Source organism: Artibeus jamaicensis, unplaced genomic scaffold (assembly GCF_021234435.1).
Source record: "Artibeus jamaicensis isolate MK-2021 breed Jamaican fruit bat unplaced genomic scaffold, CSHL_Jam_final scaffold_286, whole genome shotgun sequence".
Lineage (NCBI taxonomy): Eukaryota > Metazoa > Chordata > Mammalia > Chiroptera > Phyllostomidae > Artibeus > Artibeus jamaicensis.
Genome location: NW_026522034.1, coordinates 720,993 through 735,603, shown reverse-complemented (window position 1 = coordinate 735,603; position 14,611 = coordinate 720,993). Strand labels below are relative to the sequence as shown.

Sequence of the window (14,611 nt, the reverse complement as noted above, 5' to 3'; positions counted from 1 at the left end):
GCTGCACTGCACACTGGCTGCGGGCCTTGGGCCAGTGCCTCCGCCTCCCTGCGCCCAGTTTCCTGTCCATGACTGAGGAGTAGGAGCCCTTTCCACCACTGGGCTGTGATATGGCGCCTCTCTGCACATACCCCTCCGAGAATCTCTCGACACCCGAACCCCTGCCCCCCGCCTTGTTGGGCAACGCACCGCTTCAGAGCTGAGATGTTCCGGTGGGGCTGGGAGGGCCTGGGCAGCACCCTGTCCTCCAGGAAGCCCTCGCTGTCCAGCAGCTGCCGCATGGCCAGGTTGGCCAGCTGCTCCATGAGCTTGAAGGCCTCGCCGATGTTGAGGAACATGGAGAAGAAGAGCTCCTGGGCTCGAGTGTCCACGCGGATGCTCTCAGGGAAGAGCAGGGTGGCGCTCTTCTCCAGCCGGATGACGTCCACCCACTGCACCACCAGGCTCACTGGACGCCGGTGGGGACAGACACACCAGCCCTGGGTCAAATGGGCTGGAGGGTGGGCAGGGCAGGCTCCTGCCTCCCGCCTGTGCCCGGAACCCACTGGGCAGCACTGCCCCCCGTGTCTAGGCCTGGCTGTGTGGGGATACAAGGTCCACAGGGGGAGGCGGGGCCCCTGGGGTCTGTCTCCATTCCAGGACTGGCCCCGGGGAGAGACCGGGTAAGTGTCTGCCCCACGAATGACTGGGGTGACGCAGATGAGTGTGCACAGGGGGGCAAGCTGGGGTTCTGGCCCCAAGAAGCCCATCCGGTGGGAGTGCACTGATGTGGGAACCAAAGTCACTGCACCGTGTGACCAGCAGAGGACACCAGCCCCCGCGTGACCACAAGGTGCAAGGCTGGGCTGGGAGAGGGGCCGGGAGGACGAGGAGGGGGTGTGCATGGTGGGAGGGGACCCTGATTCGCTTGGGAAGGGCAGCACTGGGACAGCTGGGCCTGGGAGGCCCTGGCTGCCCCTGGGGAGTCTGCCTGGCGTCCTGAGGCCAGGGCTGCCCTGAGGGCCGGGTCTGCAGCCCTGGCCACTGCTCGTGGCTGTGTGCGCTCTGAATACTTGACTTGAAAGAAAAAGGCCCGCACGAAAAGTCACTGTGTGAAAACTGCACCAGTGGACACGGACGTGGCAGGATTCCCCGAGAGCCAGGTGTGTGCCTGGCTCCGGTTTGGGTGTTCCTGTGACAGGGTGGTGAGGTGACACCTGGTTTGGGGGAGATCCTGTGCTGGGTGTGTGGAAACGGAATATCTGGGGGCCGAGAGAAAGGAGCCCCTCAGGGACTCTGGCATTCTGGAAAGGGGGTGAACTTTCTGGAGGTGAGGTTGGGGCACGAGGGCTGAGGAGCCAAGGAAGGCAGGAGCAGCTGGGGGGCACGAGCCCACGCTCACCTTCCTTGCCCAGCAGGAAGGAGTAGAAGCACAGGTGATTGACGGTCAGGTAGAGCCAGCCCTGCCTGGGCACGCGCCCCTTCCAGTAGCTGCACGAGTAGTAGTTGACCAGCTTCTCCCCCTCGGGCATCCCGAACTGCTTCCGCATCTTCAGCTCAGCCTCCTTGAACTTCCCGGGGTCCTCATCTCCCTGGGGCTGCAGGTTCTTGTTCTCTTCAGCGATGATGCCCTGGAGGAGGACAAGGGGAGGGTTCCTGGAAGGCCCAGGGGTCCCATGGCCGAGACAAGCAAAGGCTGGAGCGGGGACTCAGGTGGCGGCACCCAGGATGCTGGCCTACAGGCAGAGGCCACAGGCAGGACCAGGCCGGGGGCTGTTCCAGCCGTGCGAGGTCGGACGGATGCTGCCCATGTGACAGGCAGCTTCCCTTGACCCCATGAACCATTATGGCACGGAGCAGCAACTTTCTACATGAACGTTTATTTTTACGTAGAATTCATAAAACATGTAACGGTAAGAAGCGCACACAGCAGAAGAGCCTGTGTAGCGGGGAGACCCTGCCCCTCACCCCCACAGCCCTTCCCGCTTCCTCCCTCGAATGCAGGTGCCGAGGTGTACACCTGCAAGCAAACAGGTGCTTTCTCCTCTGTCTCGCTTTCTTTACCAGAAGGCACCGTGCTGTGGCGCTGCTCCCTCATGTGCTTTTCTTATGAAGACGCCTTGGACAAGTCCTGTATTTGATCCCCCCACACGCGGGTTTCTGCCTCTCACCCACACTCACAAACCAGCCACAGGGCTCACCCGGCTCAGGGCGCATCTGTGCGAACAGCATCTTGCCTGTGCCCCGGACCTCTAGGGTGGAAGAGGTTCTTAGGATACTCAGCTTGAAAGGTGTGCACAGGTTTTCCAGGAGGCTTACTCACTGCACTAAGGCAAGTCAAGGCCAGGCTTCTGAGCCTCGAGGAGCTGGGCAGGCCGCACGGGGAGGTGTGCTCTGCTGCCCATGGCCTCGGTGCTGCCAGCACCAAGGTCAGCACACGGCCACCTCTCCTCTCTCCCAGATGCCTCTGGCGTCCCCCAGAACCACTCCTGCGGGAACTGGTCCTCCACTGGGAAAAGGGTCTGGCAATGCTCTCCCCTCCTCATTAAGGCCCTGCCTCTGTCTCTGCTGCCCTGGATGCTGCCCACTGGGCAGCAAGGCCTGTGGACCACCACTGGCCATGCTTCCCCTGGGCCGCTGTCCTGGGCCGCAGCCTGCAGCCACTACCCACTCCAGCTGCACCTGGCGGACCCCGGGGCAGGGAGCAAGGGGCTGAGCCCACCTGCTCTGCATCTCCGCTGGCCACTCCCAGGCGGCCCACCGCTGGGAACCAGCAGCCTGGCTCTCGGGTGGTTCCTGCTCTTCGGGTGACACCCCTGGGCTGTAAAAACCACGGGGTAAACTTTCTTGATTCCACATCTTCCACAACTTTAGGCATATTCAGGTTTCCTGTTTTTCCCCCAGTCTAAGTTTCAGTTTACGGTAGGCCAAAGAGTGGCCTCCAAAGATGTCCACATGCCGACCCCCAGCGCCCGGCAAAATGGACCTTCCAGAGCAAAGAGGACTCTGAGGCTGTGACTGAATAAGGGTCCTAAGATGGGGAGGTTGTCCTGGATGAATAATCCCAGGTGGGTCCTTTAAGGAGGCGAGAGGGTCAGGGTCACAGAGGGTAAGAGACGGGGGACTGAGTGACCGGTTTGAAGATGCCCCCCTGCTGGCACTCAGGATGAAGGAAGGGGGTCAAAAACCAAGGCACACGAGTGGGCCGTAAATGCTGGAAAAGGTGAGGAAACAGACCCTCCGCTCAGAGCCTGTGGGGGAAAGGGAGCCCCAGCGCAGGGCCATGGGCTGTCTCTGAGTTCTGGCCCCTGAACCGAGAAGTAGTGAAGTCCAGCTACTTTGTGCCACTAAGCTTGTGGTGGCTCGTTCAGGTAGCACTTAGACACGAGCACAGGCTGTTCTGATAAAGCGGCCACCCTGTCTACATTCTTAAATTAATTGGCTTAAAGCTATTTATAGCACTATCTCTTTTTCTTTACACTCGACTTCTCCAAGTCCTTCCCCAAGGCTGCCTGTCGGAGGCCCCGCCACCCCGGGCCCCTCTCCCCTCTCCCGCGGGCCTGTGGGCGCTCTGGGGTCAGCGCTCTCCTCCGGCATTGCCAGGTTCTCTGCGGACTGTCCTCTGCCCTCTGCCGTTGCCTTCTTCCTCACCTGCCGGTTACGCTGCAGTTCTCAGGCCCCGAGTCAGACCCCTGGGTCACTCCCTTCCACCCTCTCTTGCAGTGGGAGGCCTTCCCACCCCCTTCTCCACACTGCTCCGCTGCACCCCGCCAACTCTACGGTGCGGCAGAATTTCAGTTAGCACTCGGTTCTCAACATCTTCTAGTTTCCCGCTCTTCTCCAACCCACGAGGCACTTCGGACCCCCCACCTGCCCTGCAGGTTGGTCACTGGGAGCCTGCCCTGGGGGCAGCCCGTGATCATGCTGCGGTCGGTTGGCGCCATTACTCAGAGCCCGGCCTGCTCGGCAGGACAGTGCGGGCTTGCCTTGCTCTCCGCCTGCGCCCTGTGGCAAGGAGGCGGCACAGGCGCTGCCTGAGTTCCAAGGTGCACTGAGAAGAGCGAAGGGACTCTGCCCTTGGCCAGGGCTAGGAAGTCATGCCCACAGCAGCTCAGCCCCTGAAACTCCCACCCAGTAGGAGGCCTCCTAGGGATCTACCCTGAGGCTAGAGAAAGGAGACTACCACACAGTCACAAGACGCTCATTATCATCTTAATTACCCCTCAAGAGGAAACAACCTAAATACCACCATGACTTTCCTTTTTACAGGCGGCTACAGTTCTCATAATCCTTGTTTGACGGCTGTGAAATACTGCACCAGTCGCCCGCCTGCGACCCACCCAGGGCCTGAACACGAGTGCTCGGCACAGGACTCAGGTGGACAGTGCCCAGAAAATGCCCTGCTCTCAAATCTCTTGTTCTGCCAAGGAGACAGGGGAGCGTGAGGGCTCGCCCGGCCTCGGCCCGGGAGGCACCGCTCTAGCCTTTCCGCTGACAGTGTTTCGCGGACATCCGACCCACACACGGACCTGCATGAGTATCCTGCAGGGTTAGCTCCAAGGAATGGAACTGCTGGGTCAAGGGTACTTTTATAATAGAAACATGCCTCCAGCTAATCCTATCACTTCCAGCTTCATCCTCCGCCTGGCAAGCTGCCGGCGGCAGCTGTGGGCCTGCATGCTTGTGCTGGGCCCTTGGTGGGGAGCGAAGACTCTCGGCCTGGTCAGGTCCCAGTGGCTGGGCCTGCAAGGCCAGGAAGCTGTGACGGGGCAGGAGGCCCGCCCGGTGGCCCCTGGAGAGAAGGGGAGGGGAGCCTTACGTGTATCTTGCCCTTGACGAAGGTGGTGATGTCTTCCTCATTGTCGAAGATGGACAGCGTCTGGAGCAGGTTATTCTCCAGCCACTCCCAGTGTGCTGTTATCTCTTTGTGGTCGGAACCTGGGGGACGTGGGGGCAGAGAAGAGGGAGGTCACACCGTCCTCAGGCCTCAGACGGGCACTCGGAGAAGAGACGGCCTGGCGTGCGGCACCCCAGTGACTGCAGGCTCAGGCTGTTCGCTCTTCTCCTCCTGACGCTTCATGTACACATGTGTAATGAAAGCCACAAGAAGTCCGGGTAAAAATGAAAACTAGGAGAACTCAGGCAGAGCTGCAGAGTCACATGGAAAGTACGGGCTCCGTTCCCCCTTGGTCCCCCAGGAAGAATGCCCGCAAGTCTCCTGTGTCCTCCCACGTCCTCCCAGAGACGGCCTCTGTGTCCACGCATCTGCTTACTTGTGAACACTGTCCTTCAGGACAACAGGGCTTCGGGGGGCTTTTGAGACTAGTCGGTTTGGGTCTAAGTGATGCCGCCCTCCTGAGACTTCAGGAGCCTCCTGCGGGCTCCGAGCCCTGGGGCCATCTCCTGCTGGGTGGAGCAGGCCAGGCACACCCAGCCAGGCCTCTGCCTGCAGGGCTCCCCTTCCTTCTCCAGCTCTTGCCTCCTCCAGAACCTCTGAGACCTTTGGCTTCTGACTGGCCTGAGTGTCTGCCCTGCCTAGGAGGTGGTCCCTGTCCTCCTGGGGAGGGGCCCTGGAGGGCCTGCAGGCCCAGTGCCAATGGAAGCCCTGAGAGAAGCCGCCCAGTGCCACTCCCAAGGGTGGGCGGGCGGCTGCCGGCTCTGCTCCCATCAGGCAGCTGGACAAAGGATGAGGGCAGTGACGACCTGGCCTGGCTGCCCCTGCTCCCGGGACATGCTAGGTGGGGGGCGCGCACTCGAAAGCTGTTTTCTGAGCGAAGGAGCCCAGGAACGAAGGCCCTGCTGCCTCTCAGCTCTTGGGGAAGGGGCGGCCCGTGGGCCACATGTGCCAGACGGCCTGGCCAGTCTCCTGACCCCAGGGAGGCCCACATGCATGGCACGAAGGAGCCTCGGCAAAGCCAGGAGCCCAGCAGGGCTGTGGACCAGACACACTGCCCGGCACCTGAGCCCAGTCACCCCATCCTTCCCTACTGGCAGGCAGAGGGGAACATTCTTTCCAGCTGAAAACTCAGCTTTGATTCCCCCTTGCCCTGGCCAATTGGTCCCCTCCATCTCCCCGCCCTGGCACCGCCTCACTGTCCTGCCACGAGTCACAGCCCAGCTCTCCCGGTCCGGGTGGGTCTGTTGGTTTCTTTACATTTCCCCCAGCAACTCAGCTCCTAATGAGCCATTCCAAGGAAGGACCCTCCCTGTGGGCAGGTGTGAGGACCGCCCCCTCCCCAGCCTGATCACACCTAGGCTTAGCTCACTGGGAGCAAAATCACCCTGGGCCACCCAGGAACTACCCCTCTTTTTTCCATTTTCTTTTTCTTTTTTTTTTTTTTAAGATTTTATTTATTTATCTTTAGAGGGGAAAGGAAGGAGAGAGGGAGAGAACTGGCCTGCAACCCAGGCATGTGCCCTGACTGGGAATCGAACCGTGGTTGCTTGGTTCCCAGGCCCGCGCTCAATCCACCGAGCTACACCAGCCAGGGCTTCTTTTTTCCATTTTCATTTGCATTTCTACTATGGCCGCCTTTCCCTGGTGCATGAAGCCCAAGGGGAGGGGATTTCTCCTTCTGTCTTTTTGCCAAGGCCTACACTGGAGTTTGGAAGTTAAATCTGCACAGGATGCAACTCTACTGCATCATGCCCTTTTATACACGCCCCCCGGCAGCCGAAAGCTGAGGCCGCCTTGTCTACACTGTGTGTGTGTGGATCTGCCTAGACTTTAAATACCCACAGATGTACACTTAAAAGAATTATTAGTTAGAAGTAACTCAATGTTCACTGGGTAAAAGTAAACACAAACAATGCCAGCCCTATGCTTGGCACTGGGAGTAAAAGAAACATAAAAGCTAATTAGTTCTATTTGTTTTCAGAACTTTTTGTGGATTATCTTATTGAAATCTTAGAGCATCTTGGAGGCAGGTACCGTTATTTTTATTTTATAGCATAAAGCTGAAGCGCAGAGAGATTAAGTAAGTGGTCCGAGGTCACACAGCTGGATGACTAGACCATGGTCCTGACCCAGCTGCCCAGCAGCAGAGCCTCCCTCACCCTCGGGAAGCCGCGGGTCCAGCAGGAGGGCCAGCCAGCATGTGGTGGGGAAGTGCCAGCAGGGATGTGGCAAGTCCCAAGAGGCAAGAAGGCAGGCTGGGCACATGGGCCTGGGGGTTCTGGGAAGGTTTTCCATAGGGGCTGGCATTGGAATGGGAGGCTAGGTGGACATGGGACATGCTGTCCCCACACTGTCCAGGAGAGGCAGGGCTGGGAGCTCTGGGCCCTGAGATCTGGGCCTCACAGTCTGGCTGACAGCCAGACGTGAGCTGCAGGGAGGAGGCAGAGATGGAGGCAGATGACCCGGAAGTCCTTCAGTGGCAGGCTGAACAGCTGGGATTCACTGCAGGTGCCAGCAAGACCAGGGCTAGTCTGGGAGAGCTCAAGGGCGTGGGTGGGGGTGGGGAAAGGGGCATGGGGGCAGAGGCTCAGACAGAGGCTGCCCGGCCTGCAGAGTGGGAGCAGTTCAGTATGTGTGGCCTGAGTTCCCTGGCGGCAGGCCCCATTGTCCCCAAAGGGGCCTTAGGCAACACGGCCATGCCCCTCTCCCCCCATGGGGAGGTGCTGTCACTGCCACTGCCCCTCCTCTCCGACTACCTGAGCAAGCACTTAGTGGAAACAGGTCTCGGCCCCCAAAATCTCGAGGGTCCACTGAGAGTTCAGCGTCTCCTCGCTCCGGCACATGCCAATGCCCCCAGCCTGGCTTGGGGACAGTCCCCACCCCACCGGAGGCCCTCTCCTGTGGGCAAACCAGTCCCCGAGCTCTGGAACCTGGAGAGCAGGGCTCCAACCGGCCATCTAGTTCGGCCGAGGGCCAGCTCAGCTTTTCAAGCCTCCCCTTGTTCCTCTGCACAGGCACCTGGGAGGAGGAAGGCACTGTCTAGGTGCCGGGACAGGGCCCACCTGGTGAGGAGGACTGTGCTGCTGCTGCTGCCCACCCTCGTCTTCCAGCCCGACCCCTCCTCTCCTGCAGCTGGGGTCCAGCTGTGAGCACTCTTGTTATCTTCTCTCTGGCCTCCAAGGAAAACCATTGTTCTGGGGGACAGTGACACTGTGGCTTCTAGAACACGGAGGTGTGTTTTCAGCACAGGAACACGAGCAGGGGGTCTCTAACACCTTAGGCAGGTTACCCAACTCCCTGGGCCAGTTTCCTCATCTTCTAAATAGGGAAAGCCGAAGTCCCCCCTTCTGGAGCTGGCGGGAGGTTCCCCTAAGTGCCTGGCGGGCAGGTGGCCCCACGGGAGGGCCGGCCTTGGCTGGTGCCCACCAGAAGCGGACTTTCTCCCAGACTCTCAGGAAGGTGGCTGTGTGTCCTTCTAGGGTAGCGACCTTCAACCTTTCTCACCTCATGCCACACATGAACTAATCACGAAGACGCTGTGGCATACCAAAAACATACTTTTTGCTGATCCAACCAAAAAAAACGTATAAGTTTGATTCATTCACACCAGCTGGCTACTGTTGTGTTGGCTGTTGTCATTTTCTTATTTGACTTCTAAGGGAAAGGAGGTCAGTGCCCCCGACTCAACAGGCAGGGGCTGCAGGCGGTGCACATTCGTGGGGCTCCCCAGGGAGTGCTCAGCCGGTCCCCGTGATTTACTGTAGCCCTGTCCCCCGGTCTCCCGGGATGCCAGAGTCGCCAACACTGCGCCCAGCTGTCACATTCTCATCAACTGATCGACACATAACTTGGTTTTGCGCATCTTTCTGTTCAAAGGCACCTTATTTAATACACGTGGTCGATTCGGTGGCATCAGACTCCCGGCAAGCGCACGGCCACGCAGGCCTGGGGGCGCTCCCCTCATGGGTGTCCCAGAGCCTCTCCCCTTGGGGACAGCGCTCAGCACTTCAGCACTCCCCGTGGGGCCATTTTAAACAGCGAATGACCCAGAAATAGTGTGACAACGGGGCACTTGGACCACGGAGAGGACACTTGTTCACAGTGTCCAGGAGCTGACACCAGAAGGCAGGACGCCTCGTCCCACCCCAGCTGGGGGCCTGTGTCAGGTGACTCAGATCTCTCACTGCTCTTCCCATGCGCATTCCCGCAAATGCCACAAATGACTCGGGGCACTGCCGGGCCCCTGACCAGCAGAGCGGCCTCCCCACGCAGGACACCTGCCTGGGCTGTGCTGCTGAGTGAGGGGCAACGCTGGGCTCCAGGGGGCTCCCCCTCTCTTCCCCTCTCAGAACAGGCCCTGCCCAGCACCCCTGGGATCCAAGTCACCTACCACATGCCACTGTCCAGTAGACCTGTGAGTCCTGGGTCTGGTGCAGGATTCGGTAAGGGGCCACGCGGGCGCTGGAGTCCAGGACCACGTCCAGGGTGCCCACGAGGAGACCTGGGAGCAGGCAGAGAGGTTCGCAGTGAGGGAGGGTGGCGCTGACAGCCGAGCCTGGTGGCCAGGGCGGGGCCCCCGAGAGGGAGACACCCTGCGGCCCATCGCTTCCTCCACCAAGTGACTTCCTCCTCCTCCTCTCTGGTCCCTACCAGAGACCCCGTCCCACTTCCTCCTGGAAGCTGCTGCTCGCCCTGACACAGACACACGTGCAGGCAGGGGCGCAACCAGCCCCCCACGCCCACATCATTTACTCTGCTCCCTGTCTGGTGAAACCACAAGGCTTCGAGCCGCAGGGCCAAGGAGCCCAATGTTTAGACAACCTGGGAGGCCCTCTTGAAGAAAATGACAAAATCAGGTTTGGAACAAATATGTCTTTAAAGTAGAAACATGCAACAGCTACAACAAAAAGAGCCAGAAGCAACAATACCAGAAACACCACAAAACCCAGCAAACGTGCACAGTGTGTTTCAGTAACTGCCAGATGTCTCTGCAGATCCGCTCCCAGCCGCCCCCCCCCCCCCAGGCCCCAACCATTCCCGGTGTGCGGGCCACTGTTTCCCCCGACTTCCCGGCACCGTTCGCTGCGCAAAGGGCTGTCTTCACTTCGCCTCGGGACTGTTTTCATTGCAGAAGTTCAAGGAAGTTCTTTGCAGCCTCAAAGGTCATGCATGAAAAGGACGTGCCAGTTTTTAAAAGTATCCAGTTTGGGAAAACTTGATCCAGTTTTTTTTGGCCCCTGAACCGAAGCATTGCAGGACGTTCCCAGTCTTCCTTCTCCTCACGCGCACCCTTGGTCGAGGCACTGTTTCCCTGGCAGACTCCAGGAAAGGTCCGCCTGCATCTACTCACTCCTCTTTGTCAACTGGACTATCGAGCTATCGAAAAACCTGTTAACTGTTCCTAGTTAAAATTTGCTTTCAGTTCAACGAAGTGCTGCTTTCCGTATGATCTCCAAGTACTTGGTTACCATTTCCCCGCTGATGTCAGAATCATTTCTATGAATCTCATTACTCAACTTTAATACTTCTGTTCCATATTATCCATACATTTTAACCACTTTCCCTTCCAGTTTTTAATAAATAAACTTACCACTATGAAAGAAGGTAGTCTTAACATATACGTAAATTAAGAGCCTGTAATTTCTCACTTGTTTTACTGAAATGTTCTAAAATGCCTTGCAGAATATTCAAGCTTTATCGGTTTTTGAAATAAACTTTTTTTCATGATTTTTGCTGGGATTTCTCTTCTGGTCTCGGAAATTTTATTTTCATCTTTATACTGTTGGCAAGACCTGGAAATTTCATAATGGGTGGACCAGCTCACACTCACTCCCTTGAAAAAAAAAGGTTATATTTATTTTTTAAAGAGAGGGGGGAGGGAGGAAGAGAAGGAGAGAAACATCAATGTGTAAGAAAAACACTAATCAGCTGCCTCTCCCCAATCAGGGACCAGGCCCATAAGCCCAGCACATGCCCTGACTAGGAATCGAACCCGTGGCCTCCGGCTCTGTGGGACGCTGCTCAGCTGACTGAGCCATGCTGGTCAGGGCTCACACACAGACTCTTCAATGAGGATACAGTTCGGTACCTGTTTTATAAACACCGGCTGGACTACGACTGTGTCCCTGATTGCTCCTTTCCTGGGGAGACCTGAGCAGGAGGCCGTGACCTCTGATGGCACGGGGAAGGCTGTGGCAGGACTCACAGAACCCAGCTGGAGTGGGAGTTCAAGCAGTTTCCTGGGGTGGAGGGGCAGGGAGACGAACAAGGTGGAAAGGGCCTCCTCTGGGCAAGAAGGAGGGGCCTATGCACTGAGATGATCCGCAGAAGCAGAGCACTCGACAGGCCTGCAAAGCACTTTGCTGACACACTGGTGCAATGGAGGCACCTCTATTTCCGACACAGGCTTGTGGTAGATTCCAAGGGTGCTTGCTCCCCATCAGCCTCTCCACTGCTATTTTACCTCCACTAAGCGGTCCTGTGGTCAGGAGGCAGGTCCAGCACTGGCTCCCGCAATTCTCCACGCTGCTGGGAAAGAGTCCCAGGCACTGAAGGGAACATAGTTTTCTTGGGAACGGTAGAGTCTCTTTCACATTAGGAGGTGTGGCCCAGGTGAGGCTGGCAGCAGATGTCTCCCGTGGGAAGCCTCTGCATCTGGCAGGACTGTATTAGCTGCTAATGCTTAAAAATCAGGACATTTCACAAAAAGTTCTCTTGGTAAATGAGAAGATCTGGCAACACTGAGCCTGCAGTCCTGTATGGCAACAGGGGGTCACCAGAGGAGCACAGGCACCGTCTGGCCCTGGGCTTGACCCAGCTCTGCTCTGACAGTTTCTGCACAGGTCCTGGAGTATGAGGGGCCTCCGACAACTGCCCAGGTGAGGCCCAATGGATAGGCCATGGAACTTACAGGCTATACAACTTCAGCAGGTGCTTGTCCAGCCTCGTTCTGGGTGAGCAGTGATGCCCACATGGGCACAGAGGCACCCTAGCTAGCTCACCAGGACACCACATACTGGTCATTTGGCAAAGGCTTGGTTTGCAGCAACAAGGGCGCCAGGAATCCCTAAGGGTGGGCAGGAGAAGATGAAGAGATGGGGGCGGAGGCCAGCCCACAGCTCGGGGGACCTTTGATCTTGCTAAAAGGGCAATTCTTTGGTGAGCTGAGAACGAAGAAGGCAAAAGGAAAGGTGTACTGTCTTGGTCCCCTCAGAGGCCCTTGGAGAACTGAGGCAGAGGAAGAAGCCCGGGAGATCTTGCTGACTTTCAGCTGCGAAATCCCACTCCTGGAAGCTGCTCACGCCTCGGATGAGCACCGAGAAGCTCACCGGCACCAAGTGCGGGCAGAGGCCGAGGCCAGTCTTCCCGGGCTGGCCCAAGTCTCTCCTGAACGGCCTTCTCGTACGGTGCACTGGCCCCCCTCCGGCCCCGCCCGGTCGCGACCCAAAGCAGCACCGGCTGTGTCCTGGCGTCCCAGCGCCCGCCCCCGCCTAACATCCCGAGCCCTGCCGCGCGCGCTGACGTGTGCGTCCGCGACGCCCAGCCGGAGCCAGGCCTGTCCCGGCGGGTCGCCGGGCCCCGCCACCCGGCGCGCCCTTCCCACCCGGCCGCTGCGCGCCTCTCACCCGTGAAGCCTCCGCCCCTACGGTGCCCCCGGCGCCGCTGCAGCACGAAGAAGGGGTTGGCCCGTTCTGTCACCCACAGCGCGTTGGCCACCAGCACCTCCTCCGGGCCCAGCCACATCGTGGGCCACTCGTACCCAGCCCGGCCGGACAGGCGGAAGCGCTGCCGATGGGCCGAGCGAGAGGGCGGAGCGCGCGGTGAGCCAAGCTGGCTGTGCCCCCTGGCGGGCGGCCGGACCGCAGGACGCCGGCCGGGTCCTAGCCGGCCCTCGGCCCTGCCCCGCGCCAGCCCCACCCACGCCGGCCCTCGACCCCGCCCCGCGCCGGCCCCGCCCCCGCCGGCCCTCGACCCCGCCCCGCGCCGGCCCCGCCCACGCCGGCCACGTCGCCACTGCCGCTCGCCTTGTGGCGCACGCCCTTCCCCCTCCCCCACCTTTGCATTGGCTCCTGTACCTTCACTCCGGAGGGACGAAGCCCCGGGGTGACAGGCTCTGGCCAGAGTGGCTGGAGAAACTGGTTGTGCGGAGAGCAGGGACCCTGGAGTTTGTGAAAATCTGTCCAGGGTTTGGGGTAACAATGTAAAGAAATAGCGTTTGGAGGTACACTTTTGGCTGATTGCACAGTGCAACCAGAGCGTGTTAACATTGCAAAGGGCGGCTGGAAAAGGGTTATATTGTAATGATTCTCCGGTTTTTGACACTCGGGCCTAAGACTAGGAGGCCCTCCAGGATCCAAGGACAGCTTGTCAAGAAGCCCCGAGTCTGGCAGTGTCCTCAGAAATCAGTGCAAGGTACTAAGGCTGGGTGGTCCTGGGGCCAGGCTGGGGTTCCTGCACAGGCGTGGGCCGGCATCACCCGGTGCTGAGTTGCGGCCCCTACTCTCCCAGTGCCCGTCAGTGGGTGTCCGAACACTGACGCTTCTGGTAACTCAGCCGGGGCAATAGACATGCGTGCAGAGTGGCCCACGCCAACCGGGGCATGGGGTCACCCTGGCGGCCTAAACCTGCCAGGGCCTGGGAGGAGGGCAAAGGGAAGGGGCCTTTAGAATCACCCTTGGGGGCTTAAGCGAGTTTTGAATTGGGTTTCTGCCCCTGGCATTCAAGAATCCAGTATGACAGGTGTGGATACAATAGGTGGTTTCATGGTTGAAACCACAGCCAGAGTGATGGAAAGTCTCCCGAAATGTTGCTGGAGACTTTGAATGAACTTTCAAGATGCAGAGGCTGGTTTTCTTAAACGTGGGAAGTTTAAACCAATAACATGTCCTTGTGCCTCCAGAATTTGAAAGCACAGGCTCCCGCAGCAGTGAGGCCTGCTGGAGGGTGGTTGGTGGGGTGATAATATGAGTGTAATGATGTAGAGTTTTAATTTGAGCATTTCCCCTAACATGTCATATAGTGTGCTTTAGCATGATAGTGTTATGTGACAGAACCGCATGCTTATGATTTTGTAATAAAAAGGGGCGTTATTTGTGCTGGACCCCCTGTACTTGGTAACACCCTGAGAGGAGATGAGTTCTTTGGTTTCTTTCATTCCAGTGGTTCTCAAACTTGAGCTGTGTCCATCACCTGCAATGATTACTATAGAAGAGCCTGCTGGGCCCCACCTGCCCTACTTGTGCTTCTGAAGTCCTCAGCATGACATTGGCGCTGCTGACCCAGAGACCAGCATTGGAGAATAACTCTTTATAAGCAGGGAAAGAACACTTATTGTGCACTTAGGATGTGTTAATCTACTTCATTTTTCCCTTTCTTTTCTACTATATAATTCACATCCCATAAAATTCACCCCTTTAACGCACCCAGTTCAGTGACTATTGTTAGCATCCTCACAAAGTTGTGTGGTCATCACCACTGTTTCATCCAGAATATTTTCATCACTTCAAAAGAGAAACCCCTTCCCCACTAGCAGTGACCCCCCCATTCCTCAGCCCCTTCCACTCCTGGCAGCCACTGGTCTATTTCAGTCCCTCTAGATTTGCCCGTTCTGGACATGCGATGGAAATACAATCCCACAGTGTGTGGCCTTTGTGTCCAGCTTCTTTCAGTGGCCCATTCGAGGCTCGTTCTGCTGTAACCGGGGTCAGTGTTCCATTCTGTTTTCCTGCTGGCAGT

General features: G+C 58.2%; 1 protein-coding gene across 2 annotated transcripts in view; it reads right to left on the bottom strand.

The window, feature by feature from the left end:
* The window catches only part of TBC1D9B (TBC1 domain family member 9B), a 34,290-nt gene extending 21,523 nt beyond the window's left edge, over window positions 1-12,767 (bottom strand). Inside the window, exons 1-5 of one of the 2 annotated variants that reach the window (XM_037136360.2) lie at window positions 12,502-12,767; window positions 9,267-9,377; window positions 4,799-4,917; window positions 1,382-1,610; window positions 190-448 (exon numbers count right to left, since the gene is read on the bottom strand). In XM_037136360.2, coding sequence (XP_036992255.2) covers window positions 190-448; window positions 1,382-1,610; window positions 4,799-4,917; window positions 9,267-9,377; window positions 12,502-12,619 — 836 coding nt within the window. In that variant the 5' untranslated portion in view covers window positions 12,620-12,767. The remainder of the gene's footprint in view (window positions 1-189; window positions 449-1,381; window positions 1,611-4,798; window positions 4,918-9,266; window positions 9,378-12,501) is intronic. The other variant, XM_037136361.2, reaches the window with a different exon arrangement.
* Window positions 12,768-14,611: the final 1,844 nt, after the last annotated feature.